The 15,493-nt window shown below is 38.8% G+C and overlaps 1 protein-coding gene across 5 annotated transcripts in view; it reads left to right on the top strand.

Annotated features, from left to right (window-relative positions):
* Positions 1–15,493, top strand: part of HHAT (hedgehog acyltransferase) — a 157,053-nt gene that overhangs the window by 26,615 nt on the left and 114,945 nt on the right. For all 5 annotated transcript variants that reach the window (XR_001553866.2, XM_032443397.1, XM_015857403.2 and 2 more), the window contains exons 7-8: positions 1,341–1,512; positions 13,331–13,481. Coding sequence is in view for 4 of the 5 variants with exons in the window: in XM_032443397.1 (XP_032299288.1) it covers positions 1,341–1,512; positions 13,331–13,481 (323 nt within the window). In the remaining variant the exon portion in view is untranslated. The remainder of the gene's footprint in view (positions 1–1,340; positions 1,513–13,330; positions 13,482–15,493) is intronic.

Genomic DNA, 15,493 nt, shown 5'->3' with positions numbered 1-15,493 from the left:
TTAGTTTTAGGAGGTTTTTACAAGAATCTGAAGGGGTTTTCTCTGAAAAATTAACAGCATAACAGGAATGAGCTGAGAATACCAGCTTTCTGTTCATGTTCTTTGAGTAATTCTCACAACACTGGGAAATTTTTACAGAACCTGTGAAGAAAAAATAATCCAACAATTACACAGTGAAAGCTCCATGTTTTCTTGTAAACCTCTCGTGCAGGTAGGCAGGCAGTGTGTAATTCATACCTTCTTCCAAGCCTTTTGTTTTGCTCCAGTATGGCACTTTCTATCCATGTTTTGTGCCTCTGTGAGAACAGACCTCATAATGACAAGTGCCCTTAAAGGACATGCAGAAGAAAAAGAAAAAAATAGAACAGTATTCATTGTTCTATGCTTTGAATGTTTGTTACTGTGTTTCCCACACTTGTAAATGTGAATAAATGTTTGCTTCTTTCTGGGTAGCTATTTTTTTTGCCGAATTAGACACTTAGGAACTTGTTTGTATGGTTAGTCAGCTTTTAATAAACTCCTCTCAAGTCTGACAGCTTTCCAGAAATAAATTGGCTGTTAACAAGGCAGCCCTTCCCTAGGCCATCTTGAAAGCGATGACATTGTGAGTAAAGGCCCTTAGGCCTCCCGGCTCTAAATTAGTTTGGCAGCAGCTGGTGACTGGGATGTAACCTCTTAAGGGATAGTGCAGGGATGAGAGGGTGATGTCTTTTTACACTATTGTGTATTTTGAGAGATGCCTGTGGGGTCAAACCATTTAAAATGTCCATTTGGAATAAATGCAAATAGAAGCAGATGCAGAGATTGTGCATCTGAAACCCTAGGCAGCATGCAGTAGCAAAGCAGTCCAGAGACCCTTTGAAACCTGTAAAGCATGAAGCAAGAGTAGTGTGGATCCCCCTACATTTGGTTGCCTAGCTTGGAAGTTGCACTGTGCTAGCAGATACCATTGCATTTCTGTGTGGTTCAACTGCACAGATACTTTTGCAGTGCAGAGAGAAGGGAAATATCGTCTGCAGTGATAGAAGATGTTCATGTGCACATGGAGCTGAATATCTGTAAATAATGCAGCTACTCTTGTGATATTAATGAGAGACTTGTTTTGCTTGGCTCACCACTCTGTTTTCTACTTGCTTATTTTTACTTGGTGAGTTTGAGAAGAGAGAAACCATGCTACATCAGAAGTGTATCAGGAATTCTCAAACAGTGTAGACAGATGACCCTCTTGAACAGTAATGAATAGCAAATGAAATCGTTACATTAAAAAAGTTCTTGAGATTAGTCTTTGAGTAACACAGTCTGTTGTGTGTCATATAACTTCTTTGGGTTTCTTCATTTAGATGAGGAAACAAGAAGCCTTCAGTTTGAAGACCAATCTTGGCATCTTAATCGTGCGCATAATTCGAATTTTCTTTTGGTGGTGCTTGGCTGAGCTAATGATTCACTTCATGTATATCCATGCTATCTGCAGCACTTCTTCACCTTTGGAAGCTATGTCATACTGGGCCCTAGGTGAGTATGTTTTTTAAAAAGATGAAGAAATAATCTGTCTCTTCCTACCTTCAAGAATACCAGCCTAGTTTATGTCTGTTAGTACTCTGTAACTGTTCACAGTCAGGAAGATGACAGACTATTTTAATGCAGACTATCATGATAATGTGAGAAGAGAGGCTGAGGGAGCTGAGCTTGTTGAGCCTGGAGACAAGAAGGCTCTGGGCGGGCTTCACTGCAGCTTTCCCTTCCCTAAAGGGAACCTGTAAACAGAAGGGAGACCAGCTTTTGACATGGGCAGATAGTGATAGAGAAAGGGGGAGTGGTTTTAAAATAAAACAGGAGATTTTGGTTAGATTTTAGGAAGAAATTCTTTACTCAGAGAGTGGTATAGCACTTAAGTGTTTAAGGCCTTCCTGCTACCTCTCAGTCTACTGATATTTGGTGAAAATGCAAACTGAGGGCAGAAATGAGCACTTACAAATGTAACATAAAATGGTAATGGTTTGCATGTGGATATGTAAATAGAAATAGGCTAACCTGTAAGCCACCTGTGTGCATGGTTTGTATAATTCCTTTGTGCTCCTACATATATAAACTAGTGGGAGGAATAGAAGCAGGAAACCCCAAGACTTAAGAATGAATTTTGAAAAATTCCTGATTTTTAGAGTTGAAGGAGATACCTCTTACTATATTGACAAGCATCAGGAATCAATATCACATACTAGTTCAGCCCTGTCACGTGCTTAACTAAAGTTTGCTTATGAGCAAAGTGTTGGATGAAGACCTTTGCATATTAGACTCTGGCCAGTAGAGGGCAATGCGTGCTGTCTCAGTGTATGCATGTTCATGCATACAAACATACATTTTGTATATGCATATATACTATATGTATAAATAAGGAGACGGCAGACAGAGCAGCAAATTATTTGCTTCTGAGTTTTGTTCTGTGAGTCCCTACTCACTAAGCATTTAGAAAGTGGATTCTGAGTTTGTATCTCCTGTTTCAAATAGGAATTTATGGTTCAATTAAATTAGCTTGTTCACAGGATTGTCTGTGTGTGTGTGTTTGGTGGCAGGGGGGAAGCTGTGTATTGTTACTGAGCATGCAGAACCTGATAAATGCTGACCAGCTGACAAGGCAAGAAAGTCTACAGATTTATGGACAAGGTGTTCTAGGTTTGGTGTTATTGGCAGATTCCTGCCTCCTATGAAGGTTTCTGACTGTTGATTTAAACAACAGTAAAACTTACTTTCCAGAAAATAGCAAAGTAGTTGGTATACTTATTGTATGGGAGCTGTTGAGTCGTGGCCTGAACTGTTGATTGAGCACCTGGGGAAAGAACTGGCTCAGCCCTGGGAGCACAGGTGAAGGCAATTCAGCTGTGTGATTAGGAGTGGAACCTGGCTGCACCTGTCATAGACCCCATTTAAGGGCTGACTGCCACTGGGGGAGAGTCTCTTTCTGGAGATCCCTCCTTGGTGAACATGGTGAAGCTTTCCCCTGTGAACCTAGAATCTTTTGATATGGGTGAGCAACCTTCTTCCCTTCCTTTATAGTATCTCTCTATTGTGTCAGTCCTTCTGTTGTTACAGCTTTATTGTAATGCCTTTCCCATTGTATTGATCTGTCCAACTGCTACGCTTGTTTAATGGAATTGAATGCTATATTCTAAGAATTTAGGCCTTTTTTTTTTTTTTTTTAGCAGATTATTAGAAAATACTTCTAAAGCTACTTCAGGCGATGAAAGCCTGATTTAATGCACGTTTGGACTGTAAAACTACCAGAACAAGATGAGCTCATTTGAATTGAGATAAATGCCCTTTAGAGACCCTGCATTTAGGAGAGGCGTGTTCAGAGAGTAACTCCACTCTTGTTAAGCTTTGTTTTGGTATTGAAAGCAGGTGCCTACATATGATAGTTCAGAAAAGATTTTGTGGTGGGATTTACCTGCAGAAATATATCTCACTTTGTATGGGAACTGTTGAGTCATGGCCTTGAACCACTGACTGAGTCCTGGGGAAAGGACCCAGTCAGTCCTGGGAGTACAGGTGAAGGCAATTCTTCTGTGCAATTAGAAGGGGTGAAGACTGGCTGAACCTCTCTTAGAGCTCATGTAAGGGCAGACTACAACTGGAGAAGGATCTCTGGTTGGAGATCACCCCCTTTGTGGGGTTTTCTTGTGAACCTAGATCTTCAGAGATGGATGTGCACTTCTCCTTTAAAGTGTTTTCATCCCAGTAATAATACAGAGATAAATCAGTGAGCAGCCACCATTGTGACTTGATTTAGGGAGTCTCTGGTATGAGTAAAGGTACCTGTAGTATTTTTTTCTATTGTTTCCTATTAGATCATTATGGGTCTTAACAAGCTTCTACACCAGTTCTTGTACAGAACTGAATATTCCACTCTGTTACTTTTTATTTGGGGTTATTAAAAGCTATTACATCAGATAATGGAGTCAAGCGACCAAGAAGCTTGTTGTTAACTCAAGAGTATTAAGAGTATGTTAGCCTGCTACACTGCTGTTTTTCATTTTGTTTCCCATTTAACCCACAGTGGCTTCAAAACAGCATGAAACATATACTTCCATCAATTGATGCATGGCTGCCCCTTGTGGCATGCTAAACTTAGGGAAAAGGCTGTTATGCTGTCTTGTAATCAACTCCAATTAAGGAAATTATAATTTCTCCCCAGCTTTTCTTCTGGGATATCTTTGAATTAGAAGCATTAAACACCAGTAGTGCAGGTGAAGACAACAGCGCTAGGAGACCTTGCTCAGGGGATCTTATGGGCATTGATGATGGTCAGAATATTCCTCACAGAAGCATAAAGCAACAGTGTTCTTGTGAAGTGAGACTGCAAATAGATAAGACCTTACTGAGTCACAATGTTTGTTTACAAATGTCAGCTTTCAATATTGATAAACATAACCACTAATGATGAGACGTGCTAAAGATAGCTTGAGAGGCATGACTGGGTGTATTTTCTTCATACATATATACATTTAAAAAGCATATATTTAACATGGGGTAGTGTGTTAACAGCAAAAGATATGTTTTATGTGGTAGGAATAAAAGAAAAGGCTCTGGAAGCAGTGACATACAAAACAGTTACCGCAACAGTTTTTAATGCCTGCAGCTAAACCAAAGGTCTCCTTATGGAGACCATGTTCTAGTTCTTCTTTTCTCTATGCCATTTACAAGTCACTACTTGCATTACTGTAAAAGCAGTTTTGCCTGGAGATTACATTCTCATTCCATCTGATTCATTTGCAAATATATAATTCTGAGTGTCCTCCTATTCTTCTGAATATAAGTCAAGTCAGCACAGAGTTTCTTCTGTTACATAGGAATCCATGGTCTGTCCCAAATAACTCAGCTGGGTTGTGTGTTCCTTGTGACACTTAGTGTCTTAAAGGTTCAGAGGGCGTTGTAGCCTTGCTTCACCCTCCTGTTTTTTTCTTGTTCTCCAGTCTCTTTACTTGCTATGTACACATCTTTTCTTATTTATGTGGTGGTCCCTATATATTTCAGTCTGCTTTTTCTTGCTGTGAGGATAAAGAGTCTCTGGAACTGAAATAAAACAAAGCTCTCACCAAGCAGGAAATGCATTTGCACAGTGTACAGATGGCTTGTAAAATTAATTACCTTGAGACAGCAGGGAGACAAAGGTGTTGTTTTAAGAAAGTGGCCTAATGTTACTAGTTTAGGGCTATTGAAAGGCTCTTTTCTCTAGACCTCCCACCTTCAAAGTCCCTTCACATATCAGGCCATTTCTTCACTGTATTGCTTGTTGCAGTTTGGTGTCATCAGCAAACCAGCTGAAGGTGTGCTCTGTTGTGCCATCTGGGTTGTCAATGAAGATGCTGAGAGTAAGTGGTCTCAGCAGCTGTGTCTGAGAGATGCTGCTAGTTGCTGGCTGCTAACTGCACTTAGCACTGCTGATCATTGCTATGCTTTAAGCCTGGTGTAGTCCCAGCAAATTTTCTTCTGTATTATCTACTTATCCAAACTAGAGCTCACATCTTCGCTGATAAGGAAGCTGTAGGAAAACATTTGAAAGCTCTCACTGAAGTCAGGATACACAACATCCATGCTCCCTCCTGTGTGTCCAGAGCACCAGTTCATACTGAATAGAGTGCTGTTGGTCAGGCATCATGTTGCTTTGATAAATATGATGCTCCCATTCACTTTCCTGCCCCTAATGTGTTTAGAACTGGCTTCTAAGACAATTTGCACTTCAGGTATTCCAGGAATTGAAGAGATTCTGTCCATTCTAATTTACCGAGTAGATGAAGCATTTCCCTTAGAAAAGAATGTGACGTGTTTTCCTGAGATGTTACTATACCGTGGGCATTCATTATTTAAGTCCTTCCACCAGACAGTATGAAATCTATTGTTGTATAATTCAGTTTTTCCCCTCTTGAATTTCCTTTTTTTGCTGGATTTCTGTCAGCAATGTATTAAAAAAAAAAAAAGCTGGCCTGAGGTTGCATGTATCTTTTCCACTGGCTACAAATAGAACAGAAAGCTATTACGGATCTGTCTTTTCAGGCTATCTCCTCCTCTGCTCAGTACTGAAACTCCCACATGGCGTGTAGATGTCAGCATTTCTTCTACCACGTATTATTCCTGCTATTTAAATTTTATTTCCTTTAGCGTTCTCCTTATGCTACTTTTAACTTGTATGTTTATATTACAGTGTTGCTTGGGCTGCGTTGGTCATAATGTAGAGAGAATTCAGTTCAGTCTTTGATATCAAAACAGATGGAGTTGCCTCTGATTATTTTCAGTGCAGCAGGATGATGAGAAGAGAGCAGTGTCAGAGATGGCAAGAACAGTTCTGTTATTGTTTTTGATGTGGCCTTTCAGAATACTGCTCATGTCTAGGTTGACTGAGATGTTCTCAGATGAGTGACTTGCAGCTCTTTCTTCACAGGCTGTTGCTTCAGATACTGGAGAACAAATGCCATATTCATTAACAACAACAACAACAAAAAAACCAAAACACTGCATTGTATTGGTTTGAAGTGTACTTGCATGCTGAATATATTACTGTATTCTGTTTCATCAGTGGCTTGTGTTTGGTAGCAAGAATAACTTCCAAAGATTTCCTGTGTGGGGGAGAAGATAAGAGATTGCATTGGCCAGAGGTGCTTTTAGGTGTTCAAATGTTAACTCTAATGGATAACTTCAGATATAAATTATTTCAGGTCATCTCCTCTATCCCCCATGAAATGAGCACCCAGCAACACAGTGTCAAAGGGTGTCCCTGGAGTGTCTTGCAACTCTCCCCTGGCTTGCCACGTGGAGTCAGGATTTGAACTCTATGACTCTTACGGGTCCCTTCCAACTTTGGATATTGTGTGATTCTATGTGAAAAGTACAATGAACATGATTTTGTTTCAGCACTGCATCTCATTCCAGCAGCATTGGTCAGGTTATCTGAAAAGGTTGAGTACTTTCAGAAGTAATGATATAGCAGGAAGACCCATGTGGCATGAAAATGGGAAACCGTGGTAATTCATTATTTTCAGATTTTAAAGTTGATTGGATTTAATTTGCTTCCTTCACATTTTGCATAGTAAAAGGAAGACTGCAGGCAGTGAAGATTGAAGCTACTACACTGAAGCAGACAGAGGTCCATCTACTCTAGTGACTAATGCATGGCCATGGCCTGTAACGAAGTCTGGGAAAAGAAAGAGCATAAAATGAAATGAAAGGCAAATAGGTTGGCAGTCCCTTCTTCAGGCTTCTGTAGCTGAAGGACTAATTTGCTAATTTGTATAATAACTGATAGTTCAACAAGATCTTAAGTAGAAATCAGTGACTTATTTTCTTTAAATTTACAAAACCATGACACTGTTGCACACAGTGTTAATAGTAAAATCCATCCTGATGGGACCTTACTTGGTTACATAGAGACTGGAATAGATGTTGGATGCTGCTAATTTGTGTATTTAAATCTGTTTTTGAATACTTAGTGGTTAAAAACCGGTATTTTCTTTTTGAGGCTTTATGTTCATTTTTTGTTCAGCACCATTTACTCTGCTCATCTGAACTGAGCTTGATGTTTTTATAAGGTATAGGGAATGATGAAAGCAGAATTCTGCTTGAAAATGTGTGACAATTGTCACACTGGGTTAATCTATGTTAGTAAAGGTTGTGATTGTGAAAATATTTGACCACGAATCTACACATATTGTGTGTCAGAGGCAATTCTTGATGTAGAGATGTACATCATACATGTGATGAGTGTCCTGTGCTTTTAATCTGTTGTTCTTAACCATGTGCAACTTATTCTTTCTGATGAAGGATGAACAATTTACTGTGTTGGTTAACTGTTACTGTTATTAACTAGCTTCTAGTGTGCTGAAAGCATATTCTGCCTTTAACTGAAATGTTGCTTATATAACAATAATCTGGAATGATACGGTCTCTTGAAGGGTGGAGCTGCCTGATTGAACTTGTAATTGATGAATTTCATGTTTTGATTTCTTAAAAGGAAAAAATATTATGCAAGTCCCTCTATGAAATGCAAGACCTACAGAGTAGTCCATATAAGCCAGATATGTTATGATTCTTTCTCTAATAAGCCCATACATAGATAATTAAGCCCTCAGTTCATTCTTAAGAACCACTCAGTGTTTTGTGATTAAAATTAGGATATCTCTGCATCCATACCAGTGGCAGTAAAATACTAATGGAGTAAACTGTGATTTTTATTTTATTTTTTTAATAATGCATGATAATGGTAAGGGAAATCTGATTAAAATATTTGGCATCTCGGTTTCTGCTTTGGAAGGTGGAATGCAAATGTGCATCAGAAATCCTAATAATGTTCTCTGAAACACTGGATAGTTCACTGTTCTAAAATAAAGAAGTGAGTGAAAATGCTAGATAATGTCAAATAATATTGGCAGTTAACCTACTCTTATGACTCAAATAATTTTTTACTCAAGATTAATGTCTATTTATTTAGGTTTTTTTTTTGTAATGTAAAGGCCGTGGTTGATGTTTGGAGATACTTAAGGTAGGTAGTTTCAAGTCATGTCTGCCCTTTTAAGAGATTTCTGGTCTTGTTTCTTTATTAAGTTGTCTGGAAGACTTCTGTGTGCCAGATGTTCAGTCTGGCTTAAGCGACTTCACTTTGGGCTTGTTGTATCTGTTCTACTTCATTGTCTTAAAAGAACAAGCATTGTAGGATGTATTTTCCCACCACCACTTCATTTCTTTAGGGATTTTTCTTGCACGCTACTGGAAGGCTGTGCTGCAAAGCCAGGCAGCATGTGTCCAGGATGTATTTTCTTTGAAAATAACAGCCTTCACCTCTTTCAAAGCACTACCAAGCAAGAATGAAAGGTAGCTGTTGAGTAACGTGAGCCTAATTATTAATTGCATTGGCTTGTATTTGTAAGTTAATGCAGGCAAAGTGCATATTGCATTGTGTTCTAAGTGGTTAGAGAGATGGGAGTAATTGAACTGAGCTGTCACTTCTGCATTGATTCAGACTAGCACAGCTTGTCTGAGCAGGCAGTTAGCTCTGAGCAGGGGACGGGACAGAATCACAGAACATCCTGAGTTGGAAGGGACCCACAGAGCACTGAATTCAACCCCTGGCTCTCTACAGGACCACCCAACATTCCAATATAGCATCTGAGGTTATTGTCCAAATGCTCCTTGAACACCAGCAGCTTGGGGACTGCCAACCTGGTGTAGCCTCATTTACTACAACCCTTTTAGCCCTATCAGTAAGCCAGTTGTTCACCCGTCATGTTATATTTTTGTCTAGTTGCTGTTGGACGCTTTGTCCAGAAGGGTACTGTGAGAAATTGCATCAAAAGCTTTGTTGTAATCCAAAAAGACTGCACAGTCTAAAAGATTACAACACAGTGTGCATGGGATTGTGGCAGTGGCTGCAGAGCTCTGCTTACTCAACAGTTCATGCAGAATCTGCTTGGGGCTGCATTAAGCATACATTTGTAGAAGGCTCCCTCAGGATGAAACGTAACCTTTTGCCATGGTCAGCACCAACTTGAGAAGGTTGTAGTAGGTTCCGGCATGAGGCTCGTGGCAGCGATGTGTGTGTGGTTAGAAAGAAAATGCGGTAGCCTGGCATGTGAAGCTTATCAGTAACCATACTGATATTGGTTTATTAAAGCTGGAAGTTCCTGATGCTGTTGGGATTATTGTTGAGATTTATGTACAGTGAGTTGAGATGTATATGAATGTATAAAGAGATATATACGTATCTTTATAGATATATATTATATATATATGGCCACTTTGCAGTGCAGATCTATATTCTTTCATGGAACTTTTCACGTGTGAGGAGATCTCTGCATAATATGCTTTTATTTTGTTGTTGTTAAATATGAGAAAAAGGGTAAGTGAGCCCTTGAAGCTCAGTATTTTGAAGGTGATGATATGTCCACAAGTTCTGAGCCCTGTTTCTTAACTAGACTTCTGTTGTATGTCAGTAACCCTTTCAAGATGACTACATGTTTGTCTGTAGTACATGTTTTCTAGTTGTACCAGCCCTGGTTATTGATAGAAACATGCATCTACAATTCTTAATGCTGCAGGGTCAGGACAGCTGTGAAAAAGGGGAGTCTATGCTTTCATGCTCATGCTTTATCAGTAACACTGCAAGCTAAAGTACAATTCTTGACAATAAATATGCCTTGGTGATGGGTTATGGATAGAAAAATTGGTCTTAATCCCTAAGTCAAAATCTTCTGTCACTTACAGAAATGATCTGTCTGATAATTTCAGAAACTATTAGGCAAAGTTTTTTTGGGGGGGAGGGGAGGAAGAAAAAAACTGTCACTGTTTTAATAATCCTTGAGGGAAAAAATCTGAAATTTATAAAGTTTGGAGCAAATTTGAAGAAGTTTGAACTTTGAGGGCTTAAAAATGTGTTTTTAAAGTCAAGGAAAATTTAGAATACTTTAAAAGGATTGCAAGCAGAGAAATTGAAAGTATCAATCTTTATATAAGTCACTTAATTTAATCTGAGATTTCAAGTAGCTTGACTGTTGAAGTGCATGGAATTGAGATTGTGTGGGTACTTTACATCAATAATTTAAAAATCTTAATACATTTTAGTTCTTAACCTGGACTGTGAACCCCTTGAGGTCATTTCTTTTAGGAGAAAGATGTACTTTTTGCAGTATTTTTTTCCCTTAAGTGTTTTTAATATACATGTGATATGGCTTCTCAGCTTTGTTTCCAATTTAAAATAATGCTCTTTTGGGAGTTCTTTTTTAAGCTTCAATTGGAATGTTAGTGAACAAAGTGTGGTACTAATAATGAATTTGAGTATTGTTTATTATTATTTTTTTTAATTTCATGTTTTTATATCAGACAAAGCAGTGTACTTCTGTTTTGTGCTATTGTGGTATAAATACCAAGCAGCTGGAATATCTCAGGTATGCACAGAAGGTTTGAAGCCTGTGCAAGATGCCGGTGCAGACCAGCTGTTGCACAGCTGTGAATCTTGCCCCCACATTTTCAGTGTGTGGCCCAGAACTCTCACACAGCTGGAATGAGTTGAAGACCAGCATGACTTTCATTCATGTATTGACGGGGACCTTTTATATCACTGATCCTTGGGGCATTAGAATTGCCACAGACATAGTAGCCAGTGTGTGGCAGGTGGTGATGTCAGTGATGTGATGCCAGTGTCTGCTTATTACCAGTGGTCACAACTTAGACTAATACCAAGTATTTCTTAAGGTGAAAATGCTTTTCTCTGTGTGATGTACAGCTTTATATTTGAGCATTCTGAACGTTCCATCATTGTGTTTAAAAATTAAATGCATTGATTGCTTTGATTCTCAAGAGGGTGGTAGTCTGGGTCGCTAAATCTTTATCCATCATCCACAGCCAAAGGATTTTGATTTTTACCAGGCACAGACGACTGTAGTCTTTATAATCTGTTTGTGTGGGTGTCAACATTCAGCTCTCCAATGAAATTTGTCATAAAAGAAATGAGAAATTGGATGAGATAGGAATTAAACCAGAAAGTTGGCTGTATAAATGATTTAGTGGTAATCTAATGTGTAGCTGACTGGCTACTATCCAAGTAGTTCTTAGGATTGTTTGTTTTCCTTGGGGAAAAGAATGTTATTGAATATTAGATGACTACTTCCCTGAAGGAAAATACCATAAGCTTCATGTCTAGGTATTTTTTTTTCTGCTATCAGTTTATATCTTGTATGGCACAACTGTTTTTTATATCATGCACATGGATGATTATATTAAAGCTAAAAATAGCAGACTGCAGCAACAAAATGCTGGACATGTGTGAGCCACCAGGAGTTTTGCAATCGGCATTACTAGAGCCAGAATTTCACCCTAGGTTGCTATGAATTAGATTAGATTTTTAATGTTTAACTTTTGGTCTTCATCCACGGTACAATCGTTAGTCAACAGAATGCAAAAGGGATGCTTCGATTTAGGGGGGGGAAAGGGCAGATGATTTAAGTGTTCATATAGTCTTAGATTGCTGGAGTCAGGTTGAAAATTTAGTCTCTAAGGAAAGTGTGCTGAAAGATTCTGAAATTATATTAAATATGTGAAGTACTCCAAGTCAGAAGGTTGTTGATATCAGTGAGAGAAAGTAAATTCCTGGAATGGTAGGAGATGGAATACTAGGGTTGGGCTGTGAACCAGTACAGCACTGAAACTTCACTGCAGACCAGATTTAGTTGGAATTCTGCATGCTCCCTGTATGCTACCATGCCCTGCCTGTGGGCTGCACCCTGCTGCTGCTTCATTGTGACAGCAGCTCTGCCTCAAGCTTGCAGCCACCACTCAGAACATTGGTGCACTATTCACCCCATTTGGGCTGAAACCAGGGCATGGTTTGGAAATATTCCTGCCAGTATTCCATTACATGTTGTTGCTGTCTGACAGAAGAGATAGCAGAAGGACAGTCTGACAAAATGGCATCTGATGTGGAAGTATGTATGTAGCAATGGTGTGTCATTGAATTCCTCCATGTGGAAATATTGGTACCTACTGACATTCATCAGTGCTTGTAGAATGTTTATGGAGACCAAACAATGTGAGCACTATGAGACAGTGGATGGTGCATTTCAGCAGTGGCAAGACTGACAGTGGGTCATCTCCACTGGTAGAGATTGTTGCGAACACAGCGTGAAGGCTCTTGTTCATTGCTGGTGAAAATACATGGCGAATGGTCATAACCACATTGAAAAATAATGTTTTGTGGCTGAGAATTTGCTCTATTGAGTAGTGTTATTGTGTTCTTTGTATCAATTGTGGTTTCTGTGAAAATGAATGGGGCATTACTTCTGGAGCAGCCTTCATAGATGCAGCCCTAGACAATACCTCTTCAGTTAATGAAGCTCAGGCAAGCCAAAATTTTGGGTGCAGGTATCATAGGATGTTTTTAAAGCTCTTGGGCAGAGCTAGAGATGGCCACTGTTCAACTCTGTGGAGCAAGTGAAGGGTGTATGCAGTGATGCTTTACATGTCCAGTGTTTATTTTTTTTTTTACAAAGGTGAAAATTTGTTGCTGCTGTGGTAAATATTCATCACTTGTACCAGTAAGTATTGTACTAAGTTCTTGAAAGTGGAAATACAGGTCATTACTTATGCCTTTGTATTGGAATAATAGTATTTCTTGCCTGAAGTTGTAACTGCATGTGCTTTCATGTCTTATATGTGTTACAAAATTGGGTATTGTGCTTGCTTTAGGTTTTTTAATAATGAATGGCTGTTTGGAAGTTATCGGTATCTGCAGGTTTTAAAGATGGTTTGAGAGTTGTTTAAGATCTGAGTTTGGTGTGGTGGTTTTGTTTTTTAGGTGGTGTGGCTTTAGCTCAAGTCTTATTTTTTTATGTGAAGTACCTTGTTCTGTATGGTATTGCTGCCCTCCTTCTCCAGATGGATGGACTCAGACCTCCAGCCCTTCCTCGCTGTGTGAGCCTGATGCACAGTTTTACTAAAATGTGGAGGTTAGTCACTATTACTATTTAGAAATATTCTTAGTGATATATTAGTGTTGATCTATAAGAACATTGGTGTGTACTTTCTTTGCCACAGATATGCTTGCTTTCACTGTGTGCTTTTTCTCTCCAATCCCTGTGATTTCTCTTTTTCATTTCTAACTGAACTTAATTTTGATGGTTACTTTAATCACACTGCAGAGGAAGAGGAAAACAACCATTTTCATGTTTGTATTCTCTTAATTGTTAGTCTGGAACCACTCAAGGCCATGTTGGATGGGGGCCCTGGGCAGCCCTGTCCACAGCAGAGGGGTGGAACCAGATGATCTTTTGGTCCTCTCCAACATGAGCCATTCTATGACTTTCCCTGAAAACCATCTCCCAGGTGAATTCTTGGTGTTTAGCCTATGTGTAATAGTAGATGCACTTTATTTCTTTCCTCCTCCTCTCTACAACACCCAACCCTCCAAGTTCTTCCTGTTTGTGGGAGGATGTGCCCCAGACCTCCAGAAACATCATTTAAAACAACTTGTCAGCTTTTTAGTATGGACACTTTTCTCTTTCATTCTGTTAGCACAGAGCTTAGCACAATGAGGTTTGTCTATTTTGGTGTCCGACTGGTTTGTGGTATAATAAACCTTTTTCATTTTAAGTCATGATAACAGTGGGCCTGTTAATATCTGAGCTTTATTAGATGAAATGTTCATTTTGTTTCCTGCTTGAAGCTGGATGTAACAGGAAAGCTTTATGGTTTGTAAAAAAAAACATAGAAACTGTTGCTATTTTGTATTCAGGTAAGAAATGCAGCTTAAATAGGATGGATAAAACAGATGAGCTGTTAAAAAGTGATTTGAGTGACTAGCAATCTCCTTGGTTTAAATTGTCTTCCAGAAAGAGTTTGAACTGAACTTCTGACCTACAGAGTTAATTTAGAAATGTGTGTTTTTTACTGGCCAGTCTCCTGAGAGCTTTATCTTGTGGCCTCATGGCCCTTGCAAGGAGAGTTTCAAGTAGCAGTATTTTTTAATTTCTCTCCCTGTTGTTATACCTGGGATGCAAGAGGTACTCTGTGCTTCAAAGGTGGGCGTGTTGTGTCACATCAAAAACATTTGCTGTTCTTTTATGAAATATTCAGAAAATTTTCTTATAACAAAACTGAAAATTGTCAAAGTAGGTCAAGTTTAATTACTTATCACTTTGCAGAAGGAAAGATGTGAACAGCTGATATTTCTCATTTGCCTTAAGATTCTGTTCATGTATGCAGCAAACATTCACTACCATAAAGAATACGAATATTCTGCAGATGGGGTTTGTTTGCTAGCTTTGTAGGTTGAAAAATGAGTTAATGTGCAGTTGATTTCTTGCTCTCAAAGCTGTATAGGTAGTAGAATTTCCTGTGGCTGCTGGTGAATTATGGTTCATTCTTACTTATCTAAAAATTCTCACATAGCCTGCCCAACAAATCTTAGGATTATGATGCCCTTACGCTTTTCCAGTAAAACTCATGAATCACTACTACACAGAAGCTAGCCATCTTTATGTGCTCTATTGTGCTGTATAAGAACATCATTGTTAGAAGTGGAAGTAACTTTTATTTTCTGAACTAGGTGGATGTCTAAAAAGGACTAATGTAAACAAAATGAAGAGTTAATGAGTTTTCCATAAAAGCTATGAAAAAAATAATGAAAGCAAATAGGTTGTGTTGTGAGCTCTCATGACCAGTGATGCCATTTCCTTGAAGTGCTTATAGTTGCTGTAGTTTGTGATTCATTGTTTTTTAAATTAGTATTTCTAACAACTTTAGGCATGATGTTATTAACATTTATTATATATAATTTTAAACTACTTTTATTAGAATGAAATCCTGTTATTGCTTGTTTAAGACTATTAGAGCTAGACTAGGGAAGGTGATATCCCAAGTGTGGATGGAGTGTGCTGTTACCTGTTGGCTGACATTGCACTGCTGCTCAGAGGAAGGTCTTGTGGTTGCTTGATTTGGTCTTGTCCTTCTTGGTGGCATC

This window comes from Coturnix japonica, chromosome 3 (genome assembly GCF_001577835.2).
Source record: "Coturnix japonica isolate 7356 chromosome 3, Coturnix japonica 2.1, whole genome shotgun sequence".
NCBI lineage: Eukaryota > Metazoa > Chordata > Aves > Galliformes > Phasianidae > Coturnix > Coturnix japonica.
The sequence above is the reverse complement of the archived record's forward strand: the minus strand, read 5'-3'. Positions and strand labels throughout refer to the sequence as shown.